The sequence below is a fragment of the Xenopus laevis genome, chromosome 7L (genome assembly GCF_017654675.1).
Source record: "Xenopus laevis strain J_2021 chromosome 7L, Xenopus_laevis_v10.1, whole genome shotgun sequence".
Taxonomy (NCBI): Eukaryota; Metazoa; Chordata; class Amphibia; order Anura; family Pipidae; genus Xenopus; species Xenopus laevis.
In genome coordinates this window covers 17097869-17117651 of record NC_054383.1, presented here as the reverse complement: position 1 = coordinate 17117651, position 19783 = coordinate 17097869, and the positions used below count along the sequence as shown (strand labels likewise).

The 19783-nt window shown below is 36.2% G+C and overlaps 1 protein-coding gene across 1 annotated transcript in view; it reads right to left on the bottom strand.

The window, feature by feature from the left end:
* The window catches only part of ebf3.L (EBF transcription factor 3 L homeolog), a gene marked incomplete at its 5' end in the record, with an annotated part of 133316 nt that overhangs the window by 25545 nt on the left and 87988 nt on the right, over positions 1–19783 (bottom strand). The window contains 3 exon segments of the mRNA NM_001090332.1: positions 11082–11208; positions 11943–12076; positions 16635–16779. Of these exon segments, the coding sequence (NP_001083801.1) occupies positions 11082–11208; positions 11943–12076; positions 16635–16779 (406 nt within the window).

Sequence of the window (19783 nt, the reverse complement as noted above, 5' to 3'; positions counted from 1 at the left end):
TAACTACATAATAACAGCATCTGCAGATCCTTTTTAAAGGACAAGAGAGAGCTTCAATTAAAACTGGGTGGGTGGAGGGGTTGTTAAAAGGATTACAGCCATTCTAGCTAAAAGGGACACCCATAAGAAGTCAATATCAGCTCAGAGACTCTCACCTGCCTGGATAAACACAAGTTGTGATGTGTAAAAATTAAATAAAGTCAAATTAAATTGCTCGCTTTAGAGACATGCCTCTAGAGGATGTTGGGGATTTCAGTGACAAAGTGCTGTTTGCTGACATGTAGTTTACACATTTACCAGCTGAATACAAAAGGAGCTAAAAAAAAAATGCCAACAGCAATTATATCACCTTGAGGTTATTAAATGTCCTACTGATAAATGACTTAGTGAACTTGACCAGTGATAGACCCTGGCCGTGTACAAAAAGGTCTTTCTCATGATCAGTTCACAAGAGAAATACTGAATAAAAAAAAGCCTTGCAACTGACCTACCATTAAATTCCCCTTTGACAACATTACCTTTATCTTAAAATCTTCATCATTTAACCTAAAAAAAAAAAAACAATGTCTGAAACAGCCTCTGTGCCCCTTATTTTTAAGCTAGGAAATGATGTTAAGTTTTCCACTTTATCATCCACTGTCTCTACCAAGTGCATTTCATCTACAAGAAATTCAGATGCCTGGGAAATTAAAATTTCAAAGATCTGCTGCTGCAAAAAAAAAAATCAATGTGGAAAGATCAATGCTCATAGAAATTTCATGAACTTTGAACCGATGTGGGCATGATGATGAGAAGTGGTTGGAATCCTAGGTAGCTGATAGTTCCAGGCGCAGATGAATTACAGCCTACGGGGCTAAGAATCGCTTTAATATTTTGTCAGACAAAAAAATTAATTTTTAGTCTATCTTCAGTAACAAGAATATATAGGGAAAAAAAAGTATCCTTTCAGAGGTGACTTGTAGTACCTACACTTGGTAACAGCACCTAATGCTTTGTACATTAACACTGCAAAGAAATGAAATCAGTTCCCCTTTGAAGCCGATCGCAGGTGCAAATTAATATTGTAAAATGAAGATCAATACATGGACAGGGCAAAATCAATAGCAGCTAAATTATTGCTGCATTTTCCTCCTCATTCAAGATGAGTTGTGTTTTCCTCTCAAAGTCAATACTTTGCAGCTTTTCTCATTAATTTCTCAATAAATTTGGCAATGAATTTCAATCACAGAACTCGGCAGGATAAGCCAAGCATAGTGCGGTGCATAGGAAACACAATGAAATGGAAGGCCTGAACGCATCACTCATTTGAAGGCATTCTTGCTTATTGAAGCAGGACTAATATCCTTGACTTACTCAGTCTAAAACCTACAGGCTGTTACAACCTGTTTAGTGTTAGAATGTAAAAGAGGATTTGATCCCATTCTTTTTCACTTGAAAGAGAGTTGAGTCAAATCGTTCCTTAAAAAATGTCTGACATTTTTCTAACCTCTCTTTTCTTGTAGGCGCCTTATATTTATTGAAACCTGTTGCTATCGTAACAGCAGGAGGGAGTGACCTACCTTAATTCTGAAGCATTGAAACCTGGCTTATGAAAACCTGAACACTGGGAAACGTTATGGGTTGGTTTATTCTAGGGGATTCTGGTGGCTTAGGTTGCATTAAAGGTATTGGTCAGTATGAAAATAAAAACTGGGTAAATACATAGGCTGTGCAAAATAAAAATGTTTCTAATATAGTTAGTTAGCCAAAAAAATGTAATATATAAAGGCTGGAGAGACTGGATGTGTAACATAATAGCCAGAACACTACTTCCTACTTTTCAGCTCTCTTGCTTTCCACTGATTGGTTACCAGGCAGTAGCCAATCAGTGACTTGAGGGGGGCCACATGGGACATAACTGTTGCTTTTGAATCTGAGCTGAATGCTGAGGATCAATTGCAAACTCACTAAACAGTTATGTCCCATGTGGCCCCCCTTCAAGTCGCTGAATAACTCAGAGTTAGAGAGCTGAAAAACAGGAAGTAGTGTTCTGGCTATTATGTTACACATCCAGTCACTCCAGCCTTTATACATTACATTTTTGGCTAACTTACTATATTACAAACATTTTTATTTAGCCAGTTTTTATTTTTACACTGAACTATTCCTTTAAGACAGGCAAATGATGGCTCCATCAATCACTGATATATATATATATATATATATATATATATATATATATATATATATATATATATATATATATATATATATATATATATATATATATATATATATATAGCTATATATATATAGGCAAATACAAGATGACTTTGACGTAGTTGGCCATAAATATATTGCAATATATGGACAAACAATCCCTGTTTTGTTTAAAGGGTAAGGCATTTTTCAGTAGCAGTATGCACAAAATGTCTCTGTCTTAAATATATTGATAATGGGTTGAGTGCAGAGGAATCTTGTATTTGTCTATATGTATTTTGTGGTCACACCCTCATTGCACCCCCGCCTAATGGTTTTAAAAATTAGTGGTGAGCACAACTTTCCCTTGTTTGTTTTATATATATATATATATATATATATATATATATATATATATATATATATATATATATATATATATATCATAAATATATAATAATATAACAGTCTGCAAATTATTGGTTATTGTTCTTAAAAAAAAGCTGCATCTTCCTATGTCAATTTTGAACACTTAAAGGTGTTGCTGGGCTTGTACCAGCCACCCGAGAAATATATTAACTGACCATTTCATATTTTCTCAATGTGAGACTACATTGGTCTTCTACAGGGTTGTAGCTGGAAAGGCTGAACTTGATGAACTTTTTTATTATTCAGCCTCATTTACTGTGTAAAAACTATACATATAATGACTTCTGTGTTATAGGAAAGCCATAATATGATAGGTTAGAACTATCTTTATTTTCCCCCAATCAGGAATGGCAATGATAAGCTTCTTTCTGAGCACCAATGTGAAGTTCTAAACAGCAAATACAAATGAATATACAGGTATGGAACCTGTTATCCAGAATGCTGGGTTTTCCAGATAATGGATCTTTCCATAATTTGGATCTTTATACCTTACGTCTACTAGAAAATTGTGTTAACATTAAATAAACCCAATAGACTGGTTTTGCTTCCAATAAGGATTAATTATAACTTTGTTGGATCAAGGTACTGTTTTATTATTATAGAGAAAAAGGAAACCATTTAAAATGAAGAGACAGGCATTCCGTAATTCGGATAACGGATAACAGGTTTCCAAATAACGGATCCCATACCTGTTTTAAATTGTGGTACTACAATATTGTATACATAGACTGGCAATCTTAGCGTTGGTTTATAATCCTACAAAAACTCAAGCTGCAAAGGTAAAATAACACTTTGCTTTAAACCCTCGGCCTCCTCACTGAAGTTTAGTTCAATGGATAGGCCTTTTTATTACATGATGCTCTGTAGCTGTAGGGCTGACACTGGTAACTGTTTGCTCAAATTGCTCTAATAAACCATGCTCAAATGCCTCGTGTCAAGTGTGCAAACATACTGTAATTATTTGGGTGCAAACCAATCCTTGTAGCAAGGGAACTGAGCTGGAATCATTTCTGTGGCTGCTGTCGCATCATGGCCATGCAGTCATTTTATCTTTTCTGTGTTAAAGGGGATAAAATACAACCAATTTATATGTTACATTCACTTTCTGGATGTTATTAAAACATATTGGCTTAGGCCATCCTGCACAGGGCATTTTCTGTATCCTTACTGTATATATGCATTGTGCTCTCCAGTGAAACACTGGCCTTTGGTGGATAATCATAACGTTTGTTAAAAAAGCCTACTTGCCTTTGAACTAATTATTATTTATTTGGCATCATGTATTGTTTGCTAAATTCATAAACTGTCCTTGTTAGGTCAGCCAACCTCTATACGACCAGTTAATCTTTGAGCAAAAGTAATTATATACAGCAAACATTGTCTGCCAACTCTGCTTTCTGGACCCTGCATGGGCACCACACTGACCCCTTACTAACTCATTATATGATCAAATATCTAATTCAGATATATACTGAATAAAGTACCCCCATTGTAAAATATAAGGAAATTATAAGTCAGCTTCGGCCTCTTGCTTTTATACAAGTCATGGAACTCCGAGGTTACTTCTAATATTCTCATATTTTCCAACAAGGGGTACTATATGTATTATAATACACGAGTTTTAGCGAGTCATGTGACAAAAATGACATCATTACTCACCGTTTATAACTGATGACATCAGTAGTCACCATTTCTAAGGATATAATTTAAAAGGTATTCATGGTTTTTGTGTATTATATACTGAATATTAACCAGGAGATTAGTCGCCCGGCGACAAATCTCCTCTTCTTTGGGGCGACTAATCTCCCTGAACTGCCTCCCGCTGGCTAGAATGTAAATCACCGGCAGGATGGCACACGGAGCAATTCGTCTTCAGAAGTTGCCCGAAGTTTCCTCGTGAAGCCACTTCGGGCGACTTTGGAAAACGAAGCACTCCGAGTGCAGTTCGGGGAGAAAGAAGGGAGATAGTCGCCCCGAAGAAGAGGAGATATGTTGCGGGGCGACTAATCTCCCCGAATCTGAGTGTGTAACCTGAACCTTAACCAATTGCATCAGGCCATGGATGTTGTCTGTGGGCATCACTCCTTGTGTGACCAATCATCTCTCTGGAGTTACCCAGGAGGTCCCAAATTATCAAAGATCCATTTGGTGGCCTAGCTAAACAAGGCTATCTTTCTACATTAAAATAAAAAACTGCTCTCAAAACGATTCATTGGACTAGCTAATACTTTTCCTTGGTAATTACACCAGTTTACACTTACTCTGAAATTATGAGCAAGTAATACAAGGCAAAAGAAACCACGTGCCTGTCCATTTTATGTCGCCGTAATAAAGTAAATATCCCATTTAATATTTGTAAAATCAGAATATGCCACAAATTCCACTAAAAGCCTCATTAACAAAATGATTGCCTATGTAAATCTAAACATTGTGTAGTAAAATAAAATTGGAACAATTTAATGTCTTTACCATAAAGCCCAATGGTAAATTACCTCCTTGTAAACTGCATACCAGTCATGAAACAAAACAGCAGGGGGTCTGTTCTATGCTGAGTGGTGCTTTTTTTTTTTCTTAATTATGTTTCAGAACATAAGGTAACATGATCATGTTATGGCTTCTTAATGTGTCTATAATAATAGAATTATTTTTTTGCTTTCCTGCCTTTTTCAATATTAAAAGCTTCTTATTCTCTCTTAGTGTATTTAGACACAGATTGGATAGATTTTATTTTGTATTTAGAACATGAATGTGAATTTGATAGTTTACTTAAAAAATATCTTATAAGATTTAATTGTTTATTTCTATAGACCTCCCCACCCCAACAAAAATTCTTCTTGTATTGATTGAAACGTATATGACCCTTTGTCCTTTTTTTTCCCCCCTTTAAGATAAATTACTGTCTACTCACTGGCCTACACTATGTCAGTTTTGGTGCAGCAGAGTCAATACCGTCACCTTGACTTGGAAAGTTGTTGATTTATCTGTTTCTCTTCTGTCCAGAGTTACCATAACTTAAAAGAAAAAAAATACAATAAACAACCTATTATGAAACATACAGAGGACCTTTTGGTTGCTGCCATAAGTGGGGGTGGAGTGGGGGCGGCTAGAAATAAAATAAAGTATTCTCTGATGATAGACAAATGTATCTTGTTAGCACCAGCAAAAAAGCACTTGACTTCTACTAATAACAAAAAGCCCATGCTGGTCACTATGGGTGCAGAGACGAAGTACCTTGTCACCGTCTTGCTTGGGAAATTAGCAAATAATGTTTCCTTTCCTTGATAAATGGCAGACAATCCTCTCTCACCAATCATTTTTAACATTTTGATGCATGTCTACGATCCCGCTGGAGGAACAGCAAAGTTTACTGGCCCTCAATTTTCAGATGATGAATGGAACGCCGGCAATGTGCGATTTCTATATGAGGTATAGTTCATTTTAAGCAATTCTGGTAAATGGGTGTCACTGATTAAGACAAATCGTCTGCTTGTGCAATAGCACAAATGGTATGTCTTATTCCTCAGACCTCCTCTGAGGCACAGAGGGAGAAGGTACAACATATAAAAATCCAAAGTTATCGAACCATAGTGTGTCCTCTATGCCACATAATATGGTTGATGATCAAATAGATGAACCATAGATACTTAACATCGTAAGTATGCTGGGTTCAATTATTGATACTTTTAATTGTCAAGCTGTGCCCCCCTCTGTTGCTTCATTCAAGGAAGTCTACAAACAAAGCGCATCCATTCATTTATATTTCATGCAGACAACTAATATCATTGTCAGCATGATCAATGTATAACCAATGAAGAAAAATAACAAGCAACATTTACAAATTGCCGTGGAAAAGGAGGCAACATACAGATAACGACATGAACACGATCAGAGCATTTATCTGTGAAGCAATGTCAACTGTTATAGATTCCAACTCCCAGCATGCTCAGGGAGTTGCTATCGTTGTTTCTATGCTGCTAAAATGGATCTAAGAAATGAGAGAGCACAGCAAAATATACTTTCATAAAACTGCAAATAGTCACTTAAAGTGGGGGAAAGAGTGGGGACAATGACTCTAGTTGTAACTCTTAATTCTGATAATTCTGATGTGCTGCATAATCAACAGGCTGTGATTCATCTTGGGTTAGTGAAGAGTGGTTTACTGGTCATGCAAGAAGGCTAGGGCCTCAATCTTATTGTGTAAGGGTAAAATTGCTTATAAAATGAATGTACATGTCTGATGTATATGCAAGATGTATGCAAAAATGTCTACACAGTATAATAAGTTCATTACGTTGAAGGGAACTCATTATCATAAAAGCAACCCTGGTTCCACATACATTGGCCACAGATAAACCTTCAGGGTAGTACACAAAAGACGTGCGATGGGAATAGGCATTGAAGAAACAATAGCATATTGAAGAAAATGATATGATGGGTAGAATATAATTAGCAGTCTTTGCATTGGCTCTGTAAGTACAAGTTATTTATTTAAAGAGCACTGACCTAGAAGACAGGTTGTTTGTCTTGGGTAAGAAGCTATTGACTCTAAATGGTGTAAGTGTGTCATTGACAGAATCGTGGTTGAATGCAAAAGATCATTAAACTGGTCACTTCTCATGTTTCTCAAGTGGTATCAGATCTGTGCTTTGTGTGTCATTTATTGCAGAGTGTTACTCATTACTTGCATGACTTTAATTTTATTATGTCCCGTTCCTTAAATTCCATAGATAGCTTAGGCCAACAATGTTGAATTGACTACCCTCTAGCATCCAGCTCTCTAGTTGATCACTCTCTATGCCACACGTTCGAGGGATGGATTATAATAGAGTCATGATGTCCTACAGGCTGGGACAATAATAAGCACTTGAAGAGTCACATCTAGCCTGTGTGCCTCCAAATCTGCTCTAGCTTATTGCAACTTTCCTTATCTCCATGGGAGCCATTTGCTTTTTGGCAATGCTGGGAATTATACTTTACAACTAGTGGTGGTGCATGTATGTTTACCTCACCAACTTAGCAAATAAAGAGCGGTTTTAAAAAAACAACAAACAAGTGATGTTAGGGAAAGCTATATGCACAATGAATGTATATATGAACAAGCTGCCTTGTTCCTGAGAATTCATCCCCTGTTAAATCTATCATCACCTCAGAAGCAGACTCTGGAAAGTAATTGGGTTAGGACTAAAGATCAACTGTTGGCAGCTACAGCTACTTGAAAAATAACCTATACATGCACTGATGTAGAACACCCTGCTGTAATGCAGAAATTCATAAGAAATACTAGTATACTAGATGTAACCAGATAATTACTGAGTGCCTAACTTGAAAATGGGACCTTCTACTCCATCTCACTACTGTGCATGTGCCTTCATCTCCACCTTCCTTGAGTTGCAGATGACTTCAATTTAACTGGCGCAGACTCAATGCCTGTTTGACCTGAAGATCTTTGCATAGTCTATCTACCTTGCAAACCATTCAACATCTCCTTAGAAAAGGACTACACTGAAATGACTACTAGAAAGCCATTGAGTCATAGACAGATGTGCAATGATTGAACATGCACTGGAGAAATTGGCAAGCTTTGGAAAGCTGGGGCAGAGGTATTTGAGAACAAAAAAATGTTTTACATGGTACTTTGAGCAGGGTGGTTATATAAGAGCAATAAAGGACTGTGATATACATTGATGGTTTTGTAAAATGTTCTGTAAAGGTAGTGAAGGCAAGTTCAATGCTCTTAAGGGGTACTGAGGTATGCATTGTTCTGCAGGAGCATTTAGGAGTCTCTGAATAATTTAAAGGAGAACTAAGGAGATGTTGAATGGTTTGCAAGGTAGAGAGACTATGCAAAGATCTTCAGATCAAACAGTCATTGGGTGTATGCCATTCTTCAAAAAGAACATTGAGGAAGTAATGAACTCATGGTTCCATTCATCCAAAGTTCTTCTAAATTCTGAAACATTTCAGAATATGTAAGTATTACAAAATGCCTCTTTAGGAGTTATTTACAAATGCTCACATACCTAGAAAAACGTGAAAATATGTAAAATAAAATTATTTTAAAAATTCGAGATTTTTGTATATTTTGGTAAGGGAGAAGCTATTTTGCAAATGAAAAAGAACTGGCAGAAAAGCTTAAGAGGATCCAGCAGCATAATATTTCAATGGCTGTAATGAACCTTTAAACAAAAATCACATTTTGTGCATGATTTGCATGCTGTAAAATTCTGAGATGAATATAATGTTATCTAAGTACCAGTGTATTGTAGCTTGTTCGCTACCATCTAGAAGCCAATTTACTATTAACTGGCAATTACATACAGAATGATTGTTAATTCTTCGCCTAAGTGCTAGCTGCTTGAAAATTGTTATCTCCCTCTAATTTCTGACCTTCTTACAACGGGGTGAGATACACTGGGAATACAAAGGACTGGTAGAAAAGAGCTGGACATGTCATTTGTGACTCATTCTTTTAATTTACTGTGCTAATCAACTGAACTGCCACATTCTCCCAAGGTAATTGTATCTTTATAATTGTTGGAAAAGGAGTAAGCAATACAGGATGGATACTTGAGGGCTGTCCTTTCTTAACATAATGAGAAGCCGTGCAGTCAGTATTTGTTACTGTGAAGACCTTTAAAAATAAAGGCTACCTGATTCAGCTTGTATTTACTGAACACTCCAAATTGAAGTACTTTATACCGTGCCTGGTTATCACCCTCCTCTCTTGTTTCATTATCTCGAGGTCTTGTTGCCCTATGCCACAACTCATGCTGAGAAGGTTAAATGTTAGTGAACAAAGTCAGACTGAGAGCACAGTTATGTGCTGATAGGAAACAGATGTCTGCTATACCTGGTCCTACCCCTTTCACAGTTCACATTATTTGTTTCTCCTTTCCAAATAAAGTCAAGTGCGCAGCATTTTCTCCCAGAGAAATAACACATTATGACAGTATATAATGATATTTAGGTGATTCATGAAAAGTAGTGATGGGTGAATTTATTCGCCAGGCGCAAATTCGGGCGAATTCACGCGATTCGCTGCCGCGAAAATTCGCTGGCGTTAAAAAAAAATGGACGCCGGCGTCCATTTTTTGGACACCTCCGTATTTTCGCCGGGTCAAAAACGGATGCTGGGGTCAAAAACGAGACGCCGGCGCAGTTTCGCAAATTTTTTGCCGTTTCGCTTCAATGAAAAATTTGCAAATTTCGCAAGAAATTTGCGAAACGGCAAAAAATTTGCAAAACTGCGCCGGCGCAAATTCGCCCATCACTAATGAAAAGAGTGAGCAGTCATGTTCATATAGATATATAAATGATATATATCCAGGTACATATATGTATATGTATTTTTTAAAGGTACACTAACCCTTTTAGATATTGTCTTCTGTTTTTGATTGTTTGATAAAAAAATCTAAATAATTCAAAAACAGCAAATAATAAAAATAAAAAAACAATCGCAAAATATCTCCGAATGCCACTATCTACATCATAATAAAAGATAACTGAAAGGTAAACAGCCCCTTTAATTCATGGCACAATAAATTCTGTTTAAAGAATGGTTCCTTTATCTGTTTCCTATAAGAGTTCTACTGAGTTTTAATGACACTTGTGATTAACCAAACTAGACAGGTGTACAATTCAGACCATAAGACCAGTGGGATGGTACTTTGAGTGCTTAGTTTTCCGAAGTCGAGGCAACTTCGGGTGAAAAATGATTGCCATCCTGCTGGCGAATTAGTTTCTAGCCGGCGGGGAGGTAGTTCGGCAGCCCGAAGAAGAAGAGATTTGTCGCTCGCTGACTATTCTCCCCCAGTAGCTTCATGTGCCCCTGCCCTAAACCCAAACAAGGAGGGCGAGTCCTCTTTATCACTTATCTACTATTGACCTCCAACATAGGGTCATTGACTTAAAGTAACTCCTGTTCAAGACTTTTGAATCTAATGATGGCCATTTAAAATGGGTGTCAAGGGGCCCACAGACAAAGTGCCGGTCAAAAACTTTGGCTAAAAACTATGAAACTGACTCATCATCTTAACCCATATGTATCCAGATGCATATTAAATATTACTTTTCCATATCCCAGTGAATTTTATAAAAGAGGGTCAATATAATATTCACGCAAGACACCATTGGCAGCTTTTCATCAATTATCCTGCATGTACTTAAGTATTAAGTCAGTCAGACTCAGGGGAAACATACAAACTCCTTGCAGATAGAGACTAGGTCAGAATCAAACTCAGGACCCCACCACTGCAGGGAAGAAGATCTAACCACTGAGCCATCATGAAGTAATATAAAATGTAATTCTATGGCTGTGATGCCACTATTTGACAAGAGAAATGTAATCTATTAGTACTGCAAGTTCATCATTAGACAAGACCAACCCAAACATTCATATGGCTTTTAAGGTGTTCACACAGCGAGATATTAATTTAACATATTGACTCTAATGCTTATAAAACTTGATAACTTACCGGTATATACAAATCGGCCGGGAGCGCCTTTACAGAACTGCTTTGACTTGTAGGAAAGAGTTACTTCAACAACGCCAGGAATGTGCCTTGGTGGGGTCTGAACTCTGATGGCATGGGGTGTTATCAGCTATAAGTATCACATAATAAACAGTTTTAGAATCAGGAGCAAAGAGATAGAACGTATTCATACCAGTTGCCTTCAATTACTTAAATTAACTTCCATAATACCATCAACATTACACTTCAGCCTACTTACACTAGCTCTACAGTATGCTAGAGGAAAGGTCTGCAAATGATTCCTGAATTTGGTTTGCAGGAAAAGCCACAGGGCATCATTCATATGAAAATTGCCACCATATGTCTACAACGCCTACTTCTAGTAAGGCTTCCCACTAATTGATCAATTGTGCTCAAAGACCTCAGTGTCTCAGCTCTATCTGCTGGTGTCCAGTCTATTCCAGTCTATCAGAGCTTGGGAATTCATGGATAAAAAAAGTAGGGATACACCGAATCCAGGATTTGGTTCGGGATTTGGCCAGGATTCGGCCTTTTTCAGCAGGATTCGCAAGGATTTGCATATGCAAATTAGGGGTGGAGAGGGAAATTGCATGAATTTTTGTCACAAAACAAGGAAGTAAAAAATGTTTTCCCGTTCCCATCCCTAATTTGCATATGCAAATTAGGATTTTGTTCGGTATTTGGCTAAATCTTTCGCCAAGGATTTGGGGGTTCAGCCGAAACCAAAATAGTGGATTCGGTGCATCCCTAAAAAAGAGTGCATCTCTAGATACCAATTCCCAATAGATTATTGGAAGCTCAAACAGGGCATTATGCACCAGTTGAACTGGTGTATTTACTCACCTCACTCCACACCAACATGGTTCCAAAAACAACTTGTAAGCCATCAAAGAAGTTATCGCCTATAATGATCACCGTAGCTCCACCGGTTGTCCATCCTTCACTGGGGCTGATCGCTTTTATGCAGGGGGTAGCTACTTGCACAATAAAAAAAAAAAGAAAAGAAAACTTAAGTATGTATATCTTTCCATATTGTTTTGGTTTCCACAACTCAATGTCAATGACAAATCATATTCAAAATAGCAGAAAACAAATGCATGGTTTCTTCATGAAGCAATCCAAAAAAATGCATAAAGTCAGCATGGAAATGTATTTAAAGGAAAACTGTTGTGTGTATTACAAAGCAGGGGCTAAAACAGATTACCAGTCAGCCTGAAAAATGGCCTAATACAACAAATTATATGTCAAAGCAAATATGGCTATTACAAATGATTAAGCATGGCGTGCATGTGGCATGTCGATTTATCTGCTTTACTGTACGGATCTAAGCAGAGTCAATCACAAGGTTGTTGAGTGAAAATGGAAGAGCAAATGTTCTGAATTATTATTTGCCGTAAGCTGTTAATTGAGTGGGGTTTATTTTTATTTTTATTTCCATCACTGATCATTTTGCCTTGAGTTCAAACCTTCATTTTCCTCTGTCACTCTATAATTACTATTTTTCCGTTTTCAGAAGAAAGGGGAAAAAAAAATCAAAAGCTCTATATTAATACTTCTGTCAAAGGTACACATTTTACATCTAATATTGTTTGTCGACATGAATCCCTGAGCCATTTACTTGACCTCCTTTTGTCTCCAGAGTCCACACATTTGCATGAGTTATTACAATGGCGCTTCTGGAATACGGTCGGCAGAAGCCAGCACCAGTCACTCCAGGCTCACAGCAACTAGTAAAAAACCGTGGAGAGGCTTGGGCTGAAGGCTGCTCAGCCTGTGTGAGAACTGCTTTGTTCTCTTCTTTGATCAGTCCTTCTTTAACATGGTGTTGACAGACCTTCTTTACTGCCTTTGATGGCCTTTTGTATAGTGAGATTCATACAAAGGAGAAGATCCTACGATATACACTTTCCCTTATTGCAAGTAAATTCCACTACTCTGTGTCATACCTGCCAGGGTTGGTTTCACTGTTATTGACTGTCCCTATCCCATAACCTATATGCTACATAACCTGCATTTACATGAATGTTTTAGGTGGACAAACTCCAATATCTCCTTCTTTTATTATGAGCATACTTTGATGATTCTTTGCATGGAAAGATGGTCACCAGCTGATTGGAATACTTGCGTGACCATTCTTTACCCAAGGATGTGACTTTTTTAAATCAAATTTTATATGATCAAATAAGGTCTTGCTTTTATCCGCTGAACACAAACATATGCATTCCTCTCGACATGAGATTTTACAAAGGTGTCAACTGCCACTACTCTCTTATCAGCCTGGTTAATCACCATTAGCTATTGTTGTTTAGAGCACTTCAGACATGCCATCTTCCTTTGTTTGCTTTAATGTTGGACTAGTGGAGGTTATATTTGCTTATTCCACGTGCATATCCCTCTGCAACAGAGGAACAGAGCACACACTGGGAACCTGCCCTTAACTAGCGCTGTTGACTTCATGCTAATAAGTTCATACAAATTTTCATTTCTGAGGCTTCGGAATGACATTTGCTTTTCTTAATTGCATGGAGAGCATTTGAAAAGGATCAGCTCTCTAAAGACTGACAAGTCTCCTCGCAGGGAGTGACCTTCATCAGCACAGCCAATTATGGCAAATAATTCACACAAAAAAAATTACAGTAAACAAATTTACTTTTGAGGTGGAAAAAGGGGAGAACCCCCCCCCCCCCTATAAGCTAGGAGCCATTGCAGGCACAGGAGGCTTCAGTCTGGCAGCTGGGGCCCAGTGAAAACACATATCGTCTAGGAATTTGTATTGCTTCTCTACCAATAGCCATCCCCCCTTCTGCCTGTATTTGCATACATTTCAATGCACATATAGAGAAGGAACATGTGTTCAATGGAACCATAGTAAAATGAATTACACAGACAGTGTTTGCAATAGAATGGTCTCCGTGCACAATACACTTAAGCAGATGATATGATCATGACTTCAGAATAATAAAAAAAAGGCAACCATTTGTTTCCATTCCGCTTGATTCTGTTGTGAAAGCAGAAAGCATGCCCATGCAGATTTATTGCTTCCCTGGCTTTGCACCTCCTCCAAGATCTAGATCAGGGGATGCCCCCAACCATATCATTAAAATTCTAGTGCACCTAACTACTAGCCGTGTGTTCTGGCTAATTAATAAGGAAGTATCTTTGATATCCGGTAGGTGTCGCCTGCTCATTTGATGTTCATTAATTACCTACCTAAGTAGATTTGTAATATTTTATTCATGAATCCCTCATTTTTTCATGAATGCTACGGTTCATGTTAAAAAAAAAAAAAAAAACACATTTTAAGTTCTGTAGGTTTTAGTTGTGTCAAGTCCTGCTGTGAATTGTTTTTTTTTTTTAGTTTTTTTGCTTTTTTTTAATATCTAATTGACTAGGTCCTCTCTACTTAAGCATTTCATTTGATTTCACCTCCTTTATTTTTTTGTGCCATCTTGTCAGGTATTTTATTAGCATACATCGCCTTCCGGACCAGTTTTGATTAATCAGCCAACTCTCTGGAGTAATATCACAGCATTTGTCACCTTTTTTTCCGAATTCACAATATTGAGGCACTCAAACAGGCCTAATCTTGCCTCATGAAGCCTTCTTTGTTCTGCCTGCTAAAATGTCTTGTAATTGTGCTTAGAATGTCCAGATGGCTGGTGATACTCCAGCTGATGGGATTATACCTTTTACCTCTCCTAAGGCCATCTGTTCTCTTTAACTCACTAAAACCCTGCAGCCTGGATTCAGTTGTCGTTATTGCATAAACCTAACAACATTACAAGCACTTGGCATGCAAATCACTTCTGTGCTGCAGGCCTGGAGAAGTTGCTTAAGGTTTAGACTGTGTTAGTAAGTCATTTAGAGAAAAGGTGACAAGGAAAATAATATATCTAGGCTATTTTTCTCCATGCTAAGGAGTCTCACTTTTTTTTTAATTTCTTTTTTAAATTACGAGATAATTTATCATGCTTTTAAATATTCTGTGGCATGCTTCCATCACAACAGCAGGAAAAATAGTCTAGGAGAGCTAGAATATTAGATGATTGGATAATGAGGTGCCAGGACAGAGACGCTGCATGAAACATCATATATTTTCTTTTTAAATTATTATTTGGAGGGTTTACATCATTTTAAGACCAATGTTTAACTCTCAAATAATTCAGTTTAAAAAAATCTTAAAAATAGTTAAGAGAAGATGTTTTTGCTCATTATCAGGATGATATTTTTAGATGACAATGAATGGGTGTGCTCTTTTTCATTTTGTTCGACGCTGACTAGTTTAATGTTGATGTGAAATTTTGTTTGGTTGTGTAATTGAATTGTTTGGCACCAATTCTTGCAGCAGTAAAGTAAAAGAAAGAACTGCAGTCCTTTGGGTGGGAGATTTTTTTTTTTATGTTCATAAACTAAATATTCATTATTTTGCAAATCCGTTTCTGCTTAGAGTCAGATTTTTATATACAGCTTAGAAATATAAATACTTGTGTTTTGCAAAGATCATAATAGCTCATTAGAGGAGGCTGAATTTGGACCACTACCAAAATCTAGCACCACAGGGCTGAGCATGCTTGCTTGAACCTATAATGTTGCCAGTTTTGCCTCTCTAGGGAAGAAATCGACTAGGGGAGAGGATTCAACCTTCTTAATTGTGAACCTCATTAGTCCTGGTTGCTAGGCAAAACATACACCTACCTTCAGTGCATATAAGAGGGATAAACAATACGTCATGGGCTATAATGACTCTTGTGCTCAGGGCAACCTCTAATTATTATATTTTTGTTCTTCTTTACCTCAGTCATTATAGCAGAAAAACAAATTAGTTTATTTTTGTGAAGCAGAGCAGATTATAAACTGTGCACTGAGTTTTGATTTCTGAATCCCACCGTAGATTTTTTTTTACACCGCATCTTAGAGTAAATGATATATCTTAGTAAGTGTTTATTGATGTACAAAATTAATTTATCGTTTAGGAATTTAGAAAATTGTGTCCTGGAGATCTGTTCATGTTTTTATAAATATAGATCTGTATACACAAATTTGCTCCAGTTTTGTCCTGCTAAACTCTATAACCCTTCCATCTGCATTTTATCTGGCCAGTCACAGGAAACTGACCTCATTAGAAATTCTTTTACGATACAGTCATGTTTTTGCCAATCGTTTAGCAATACGGATGAAACCTGAAATGTCCATGATAATATCAAATAAATAATATCAAATAAAACTGCAAAGAAAAGCCAAAAGTGGGAAATTAAGAGGCAGTGGTGCTAAAATAAAGGGATCAGGTTAACAAACAGATTGTGAATGAAATGTTCTTGACTGAAGACAAAAGGAAAAAATGATAATTAGAGGTAGATGACATCATTTTGTCAGGCTGGCTCTTTTGCGTGCTAAAAACGGTTGAATCATCGGTAGTCTGCTAGGTCACTTGAACTGAGACGAAAAAGTAGATCTAATCGTGTATAAAAATAAAGTATGGTGAAAAAAAGCATTGCAAATTAAAAAAAAAAAAAAAACATGTAAATGTGTGCCTACCATTTTCCAGATAAGAAGGGGCCGTACCTTCTGAGGGGTCAAGACGGCGCGCCCGCCTCCCATGTTTGGAATTGTTGTGAACAAACATGTTGTCTGAGACAGCCAGGACATGGCCATCCACGTTGACTGTTGTTGATACAACAACCTGTAAAGAAAAACATAAAAATAGAACAACAATGTTTATATAAAACAGACATTTCAGTGATCTTTATTGACTTTGAAATCAAATGAAGTCAAATGTTTTATGTAATATTAAAGATTAAATTGGAAATTCAGGAAGATTTCAAGCAGAATTCCTAGCAAGGGACAAGAATTCCAGCAATTTATTTATATTTATTATTGCCCATAGTCTTCAGGAATTTGATATCTAAGAATGACTAGTCTGCAATAGTCGGCAATGATTCTATTGTATGGGCTTTTTTTGTTGATTGATTTTGTTGATTTTTGATGATTGGATAAACTTTCCTAGATGATCAATTAGAATGAGATTGATTCAGAGCAAGTCGTTCTGGCCCATTTCGAATGGATATTGCCACTGGTAGTGTTATAAATTGATTTCAAACAGTCCATACTCATTCTGGAATCCTTTGTAAATCTGCCAATAAATATTTTTTTTTTATAATTTTAAAACACCTCTGAATTCCCAACAAATTTAGCAAACAGTTTCACGGCTTCTAGAAAGTTAAGTTGCTTATCCCTGGCAAGAGCAATATAGAATATGGGCAGGATGTCTTTTATTTATTTTCTCAGAGGACCCAGATTAATTATGTGAATCAGATTTGAGACCCAAAAGTTCATTATGCAGCTCATTTAAATGGCATATTTTTCCTGCAGCCAAGAGAAATCAGACTAAATCTATTCACTGCAATGAAAGTCAAGATCCAAATTTATATATATATATATATATATACAGGTATGGGACCTGTTATCCAGAATGCTCGGGACCTGGGGTTTTCCGGATAACGGATCTTTCCGTAATTTGGGTCTTCATGCCTTAAGTCCACTAGAAATTCATTCAAACATTAAATAAACATAATAGGCAGTTTTTTCCTTCGATAAGGATTAATTATATCTTAGTTGGAATCAAGTACTACTGTTTTATTATTACAGAGAAAAAGGAAATCATTTTTAAAAATTTGGATTATTTGGATAAAATGGAGTCTATGGGAGGCAGCTATTCCGTAATTCGGAGCTTTCTGGATATCGGGTTTCCGGATAAGGGATTCTATACCTGTATACTGTATACAGGTATATATATATATATATATATATATATATACATATATATATATATATATATATATATATACATATATATATATATATATATATATATATATATATATATATATATATATATATATATATATATATATATATATATATATATATATATATAAAATATGACTTCCCCATTGATATTAGAATAAATACTTTTTTTTATTGATGGCACAAACGGTTCTTGGGTTTTGTTAATATATATGTTTGATGAATTGATCCAAAAACTTTGGTGCAAGAAAAACTTCAAGTAAAACAAATCAAAAACAGCAGCCATTTGTAAATATTCATCAAAATGAAGTCAGACATTCTGGAAGTCTGAAAGCATTTAGTGCCCTAACATTTGTAATGCCATGATTATATTTACTGACTAATAATAATGTGTTTTTATATGAAAAGCTTGAATTGTGAAAGTGTTTTCAGCCCATGAAAAGTATCCATTCTTAAATTCCTATTCCTATGGATGGAGATTGACCCTGCTATGTCAATGGAATTTCTTTCTTTTTTTTTGAGTGAAAGACTTTTCTTGTGTTCAGGTTCAGAATAAGGCCACAGAAGAAATGATGGATAAGGCCCTTCAGCTGTGGAAAATATGCAAAAATGTTAACCAATGAAACGTCAGCATAAGGCTCACAAAAAGAATCCTGAGTATATTACACAGGCTGGTCACATGGAGATAAGACTTCATGTTTCAGGAAGATGTCATAGTTACTGTATAATGTAGGTTGACATTGATTCTGTAACAGCATTAAGGGCCAGAGGTCACATTTTTAAACTCCTCCTATTAAAGTGGTAATGGAGTACAAATACTGACCTGGGCAATATTCACACAATTCTTTAAGTATAAAGAATGCAGCTTTCAGCGGTCATAGAACCAATTTAATGTTGGCAAGTTCAGTTGGAAAAGGGCCTTGTACCATGTAAATACATATGTTGTTTTTTTAAATACAAGCCAAAGAGAAGCTGTCATTAAATAATTATTCTTCATAAATAAGACATATGGTGTGAATTTCAGTCTGTGTCACTATCTAGTCATTAAAAACACACAGTGATAGCTAAAGATTCGCAAAAAGTCTAAAAATAATCCAATGTTTTAAGGCACAAGCATTATCAAAATAATTAAATTGTATTTTAGTTTAATTCATTTAGTTCAATTCATTTAGTGTGTTTTTCTACTTTGAATTAATGAAGCCTCCATGATCATATTAGAATGACTGTGTGTGATCATCAGCCAACTAACAGGTTCACATAGGTTAAAATGTATTTTTCACCAAAATACATGAGAAATTTCAGCTCAATTATGTCACTGTTTGACCAAGGAAACAACTTAAATGACTGAGGGGGGTTATTTATAAAAGTCTGATTTTATCTCAACATTTTCTGCTCCAAACTCCGATCAAATCCACTCAGGTTTTTTACTCGTATTTATTATTACATTTTCCCAAAAATTCTTTTTGCGGGAAAAATTCAGATTTTCCCCGTGAAAACTCAGATTTCTTATGCTTTTTTTTCCCCACTAAACTCTGAATGCCAAAAACCCAAAAGATTGTGTTTTTTTAGTATAAAATCCAAATTTTTCATGGGAACAAAAAATCACCAATTTTTTGGAATTTATTAAACCCAGAGGATGGAAAAAGTCTGAATACTAAAATCAGGCATCTCAAACCTGCCAAGGTTGCATATAAGTCAATGGGAGAAGTCCCAAAGATTTTTTGATCTGCGCTGGGTTTTGTGCAATAGTCCAAAGTTTCCGGGCAAAAATCTGAAAAAAAATTCTGAAGAATTCGTAGTTTTTAACTATTTTTTCAGATTTTTTTTCCAGCAAACAAAATTTTCGGAAAAGTGTATTAATAATTAAGCCGAAAAAACCC